The 5,447-nt window shown below is 47.2% G+C and overlaps 1 protein-coding gene across 1 annotated transcript; it reads left to right on the top strand.

Moving 5' to 3' along the window:
- The first annotated feature begins 169 nt into the window (after positions 1–169).
- Positions 170–1,874, top strand: LOC134444785 (myosin-7-like). The gene is made up of 7 exons (XM_063193985.1): positions 170–369; positions 467–592; positions 710–880; positions 971–1,075; positions 1,154–1,249; positions 1,339–1,470; positions 1,771–1,874. Exons 1-7 carry the CDS (start codon positions 211–213, stop codon positions 1,786–1,788), a joined length of 807 nt encoding a protein of 268 aa, XP_063050055.1. The 5' UTR covers positions 170–210; the 3' UTR covers positions 1,789–1,874.
- The last annotated feature ends 3,573 nt before the right edge of the window (positions 1,875–5,447 follow it).

Below are 5,447 nucleotides of genomic sequence, written 5' to 3'. Positions count from 1 at the left end.
TGGGTTTATTGAGTTTGGAACTTCAATTAATTTAAATGATAGCGTAAGATCAGACCATCTCCCATCGTCCACGGAGACGGATTCCTCATGGCTTTTGCCAGACTGATTGACAATTCGCCCAGGCTAGCATGAAATAACAAATCCATTTGCTAACTCATACATCAGGATGCCCAACTGCACCTTGATGATGCTGTTAGAGGACAGGACGACATGAAGGAGCAGGTTGCCATGGTGGAGCGCAGGAACGGCCTGATGGTGGCTGAGATTGAGGAGCTGAGAGCTGCTCTTGAACAGACAGAGAGAGGCCGCAAAGTGGCCGAGGCAGAGCTGGTTGATGCCAGCGAGCGTGTTGGCCTACTGCACTCTCAGGTATGGAAATGTATAAATGTGGTTTATTATACGAATTGTGCTACATTTAAAGTAAAATGGTTGAATTTAAAACAATTTGGTTCTTTTCCCGCAATAGAATACCAGCCTGCTGAACACCAAGAAGAAGCTCGAGAGTGATTTGGTTCAGGTTCAGGGTGAGGTCGATGACATCGTCCAGGAGTCTAGAAATGCTGAAGAGAAGGCCAAGAAAGCCATCACTGATGTAAGAAGCCGTTCTCTATTCTAATACAAGTTTGTTGCCATATCAATTACAACATTTAAATATATTCAAATAAATATATAGATCTATTCTAAAGAACTCTGATATTCCATGATCTAGGCTGCCATGATGGCAGAGGAGCTGAAGAAGGAGCAGGACACCAGCGCTCATCTGGAGAGGATGAAGAAGAACCTGGAGGTCACTGTGAAGGATCTGCAGCATCGCCTGGATGAGGCCGAAAATCTGGCCATGAAGGGTGGCAAGAAACAGCTCCAGAAACTGGAGTCCAGGGTCAGTGTATAATCATCTCATAATGATCCCATTATCTCTATTATGATTTTAGTGACCAGGTACTAAGGTGTAAATATTTCCCGTATCCAGGTCCGTGAGCTGGAAACCGAGGTTGAGAATGAACAGAGGCGTGGTGTTGATGCCGTCAAGGGAGTCCGCAAGTATGAGAGGAGGGTGAAGGAACTCACCTACCAGGTAGGAAATTATCACCCAAAGCATTAGTCTTTAAAAGGTGTAAAAGGACATCGTTTGACATGGACATGTTGTTTGTAGACTGAGGAGGACAAGAAGAACATGGCAAGACTCCAGGATCTGGTTGACAAGCTGCAGCTGAAGGTCAAGGCCTACAAGAGGCAGTCTGAGGAGGCAGTAAGTTGTCATCCATCTCAAGCAAATATTACTTCCCAAAGCCACTATGTTTCTCTGCATTCACTTCATTATCTTTTCCAACTAAACAGGAGGAGGCAGCCAACGTCCACCTCTCCAAGCTGAGGAAGGTTGCTCATGAGCTGGAGGAGGCTGAGGAGCGTGCTGACATTGCTGAGTCCCAGGTCAACAAGCTCAGGGCCAAGAGCCGCGATGGTGGAAAGGTGAGGTCAAGTTTTATGGTAATCACACACAGACTGTATATTGGTCAGTGATGTTTCAACAGTAGCACACGTCTGGGTGGCGCAACAACAGCCAGTTCCACTATTGTATGGATATTTTAAAATGTGTTTATTTTTAGTGGACTATCTAAGACATATTTGACCCATTTACTAGTTCTCTAATCTTTGCAAATGTGGAAGTCACTTTGCAATTTGTCATTCACCTCATCACTGAAGTGTTTGTTTTCTTCTAATTTCATCTCATCACTGCTCTATTTATTTTCTTCTCATGTCTGTTTACAGAAGGAGGCGGCAGAGTAAACGCTCTCATCTCACTTCACTTTCTTATGGATTAAAAATTCTTAGAAATGTGACTTTTCTGTAACATGTCTGAAAATAAATGTGTACAGCTGAACATATATTTTACTTTGTCTTTGTATTTTTTAATGACTCATCCCTATAGCTCATTGAGAAATTAAATTAGCACACGCTGATTGATTTGAACAATGGAGCAATCAATGTGTAGAGGTTAGGCACTTAAACCTGCAACAAAAGTTGAAGTGTCAAACAATAGTACCCAACTTTCGGTGCAAAATGACTTCAACAAAAAGTTTCAATAAAATAAAAACTGTTGATCACAAAAAAAACATGGACGTTAACAAACGAATGGTCAATGAATCCATTTTGCCCATGACTGGTTCCGGTACCAGGGAGAGGGGGCACACAGGATTGGTTCCTTATTACATTGTATGTGCTGAGAGGAGGGGCCTCTCCGATGACTCTCCCGGGCCCAGCCAAAGCTGTCAGAGGCCCTGGATGCACTCATCACTCACTTGTCAGCGTGTATTCTGGAAATAAACTACCTAAATTTAAAATATTATTAAGTGCACCCTTAACAGATTAAGACATGCCATTATAATGATGATGGCATCTGTGCAAGACTGCTAAAGACATGTGCTGAGGAATTAGCTGAGCCTCTTCATCACCTTTTCAACAGGAGTCTACAAGAAGGCAAGGTCCCTATCTTGTGGAAAACTTCATGCCTGGTACCTGTTCCAAAGAAAACCCACCCCAAAGAACTTAATGATTACAGACCGGTTGCCCTCACCTCACACCTAATGAAAACTTTTGAATGAGTGCTGCTGTGCAACTTTCTCAAACCCCAGGTACGCCACGCACTGGATCCTCTGCAGTTTGCCTACCAAGAGAACGTGGGAGTGGAGGATGCTATCCTGTATCTTCTTCACTGGGTACACACTCACTTGGATAAGGGTGGTTGTGCTGTGAGAATCATGTTTTTTGACTTCTCCAGCGCATTCAACACCATACAATCACTGCTGCTGAGAGATAAATTGGTGCGGATTGGAGTGCAGCCTGGCATGGTAACCTGGATCAATGATTACCTCACAGAGCGGCCCCAGTTTGTAAGGATGGGTGACATTACATCTGAGACAGTGATTAGCAGCACAGGAGCGCCACAAGGAACGGTACTCTGCCCGGTCCTGTTCACCCTGTATACAACTGACTTCAGCTACAATTCTGGGACATGCCACATACAGAAGTTCTCAGACCACAATGCAATTGTGGGGTGTATAAGAGACGGCCAGGAAGAGGAGTATAGAGGACTGGTGGACGACTTTGTAGGATGGTGCCAGAACAATCAGCTGCACCTGAACACCACCAAAACCAAGGAAATTGTGATTGATTTCAGGCGCTCCACCCCGCTCCACATCCTTGGTGCCTGTTTCTTGCAGAGAATGTGGAGACTGTCTGTACTTATAAGTACTTAGGAGTGCACCTCAACAATAAACTGGACTGGTCCACAAATTCAGATGCACTTTACAGGAAAGGCCAAAGCAGGCTCTATTTCCTCAGAAGGCTGAGGTCCTTCAATGTCTGCAGTCAACTTCTGCTCATGTTCTGCCAGTCTGTCATGGCCAGCATGCTCTTCTATGCTGTGACTTGCTGGCGTGGAAGCATTAGGAAGAGAGATGCGGGTCGCCTTGACAGACTGGTGAGGAAGGCAGGTTCAGTGGTGGGCATGGAGCTGGAGACTCTCACTTCAACAGCTGAGAGCAGAGCCCTGAACAGACTGGACTGTATTATGGATAATCAGCTACACCCCCTTCACACCACCTTCTCCTCCTCTCTGCTCCTCACTTCCGTTTGCACCATGCCTCACCTGGTTCTTGTGCTTGCACCTCCCCAGGTTTGGAATTGTGCAGAGCCAAGGCCTTGTCGGTGGATGCACTGGTTGCCCACTATGTCCCGCAACTTCAAGGAGCTGACTGCCTGATCCACCGCTACGTTGGCAGCCCACTTGCGTCCAGACCTGGTTGTCATGCCAGCTTGACTGATGAGGTCATCGTTGGAGTCTCTCAGACTTAGGACAACTCTGCATTTTGCCACCTTGTACTCTTCAACTACTGACGACAGTGGGAGTTGCAGTTGACCGGACCTGATGTAAAGTCCCACTGATGAGAAGCTTGGGGGAATGCCCAGCCACCTCCGCAGGTGCTTGTTGGTTCTCCTCTCAATGAGCTCAATGGTGGTCATGGGAAACTCGTAGACTGTGAGAAGCCAAAGGAGCCTGGGCAAGAGGCCATGTTGGTACAGCCAGGTCTTAAACTTGCCCGGGAGTAAAGATTTGTCAATCTTCTTCAGCCACTCTTCAGTCTGCTTCACCGCCTCAGCTACGTTGGCACCATCCGTTAGTGACTCATTAAACCACTTTCCCAGGCATTTTACCGGGTTACCCTCGATTGGTGGGATGACCTCACCCTGGACCTGGAGACTAAACTTGCCGGTGACTCTACCCTTCTTGATGACCATGCTCCTGGACTTCCTGGCCTTGAACAGCATCCCTGCCCAGGAGGCCACGCTGCCCAATGTATCCAGCACCCATCTTGCTTGGACGTGCGTCACAGTGGTCACTGTGATGTCGTCCATAAACGCACGCAGTACTGGCTGCACAACACCGGATTCCAATTTAGGGCCCCGGGTTAGGCCTTCCGCAGCGTTTAGCAGTATGTTCATGCCCATAATGAACAAGATGGGGGAGATGGTGCACCCTGTTGGAATCCCCTTTTGGAGGTCCAGCCAGTTGGTGGTAAAGAGTGCCGATGTAAATCTGAGTCGAAACCCTGCAAGGTAGTTGGTAATTAAGCCTCGGATTGCCACAGGGATGTAATAATGGTCAAGTCCTTCCTGGATGAGATCATGTGGGATTGACCCATACGCATTGGCTAGGTCTAGCCAGACGACTTTTAGGTCGCTTTTCTTTCGTTTCGCCTCTTGGATCAGTTGGGTAATCATCGAGGTGTGTTCCAGACAGCCCGAAAAGCCTGGGATTCCACCTTTTTGAATGGAAGGGTTGATATAGTGGTTCTGCATCATGTAGTTGGTGATTCTTCGTGCCAGAACAGAGAAAAAGATCTTACACTCTACGTTCAGAAGAGAGATCGTCCTGAACTGGGAGATTGTGGATGACCCCTCCTCTTTCGGCACAAAGCATCCCTCAGCCAACTTCCAGCTAGGTGGAATTGTCCCCTTGGCCCAGATCTTCCTCATGGTTTTCCATAGCCTCTTGAGAAGCTTGGGGCATTTCTTGTATACCTTGTATGGTATACCACTTGGGCCAGGGGCAGCTGATGATTTAGCCTTGTGGACGACGTCCCGAACTTCTTGCCAGGTGGGTTCCTTCCCATTCAGCTCAGTTGTTGGTTTCTCAGGCCTAGAGATATTGCGGTTGACCCCCAGACCCTGACTCCTGTAAGGGTCGCTGTGAGCTTCAGCAAGGAACTCTTCCACCTCCATTTTTGAGCTGGAGAGTGAGCCAGATTTTTGTTGGCCAAGTAGAGCCTTTGTGAAGCTGTATGGGTCCTTTACAAACTGAGATCTTCTCTTTTCTCTCTTCCGACGCTGCTTCCTGATTTTCTATGCTCTTCTGACCCTGCACAGTTGTTCCCGGATCTTACTTG

This window comes from Engraulis encrasicolus, unplaced genomic scaffold (assembly GCF_034702125.1).
Source record: "Engraulis encrasicolus isolate BLACKSEA-1 unplaced genomic scaffold, IST_EnEncr_1.0 scaffold_730_np1212, whole genome shotgun sequence".
Classification (NCBI taxonomy): Eukaryota; Metazoa; Chordata; class Actinopteri; order Clupeiformes; family Engraulidae; genus Engraulis; species Engraulis encrasicolus.
The sequence above is the reverse complement of the archived record's forward strand: the minus strand, read 5'-3'. Positions and strand labels throughout refer to the sequence as shown.

What these genes read in the sequence shown, in the direction of transcription:
- LOC134444785 (XM_063193985.1), top strand. Translation starts at nt 211, where the DNA reads ATGAAGGAGCAGGTTGCCATGGTGGAGCGCAGGAACGGCCTGATGGTG. An exon ending in TTGGCCTACTGCACTCTCAG is followed by an intron (nt 370 to 466) that starts GTATGGAAATGT and finishes TTCCCGCAATAG; the next exon opens with AATACCAGCCTGCTGAACAC. An exon ending in TCCAGAAACTGGAGTCCAGG is followed by an intron (nt 881 to 970) that starts GTCAGTGTATAA and finishes TCCCGTATCCAG; the next exon opens with GTCCGTGAGCTGGAAACCGA.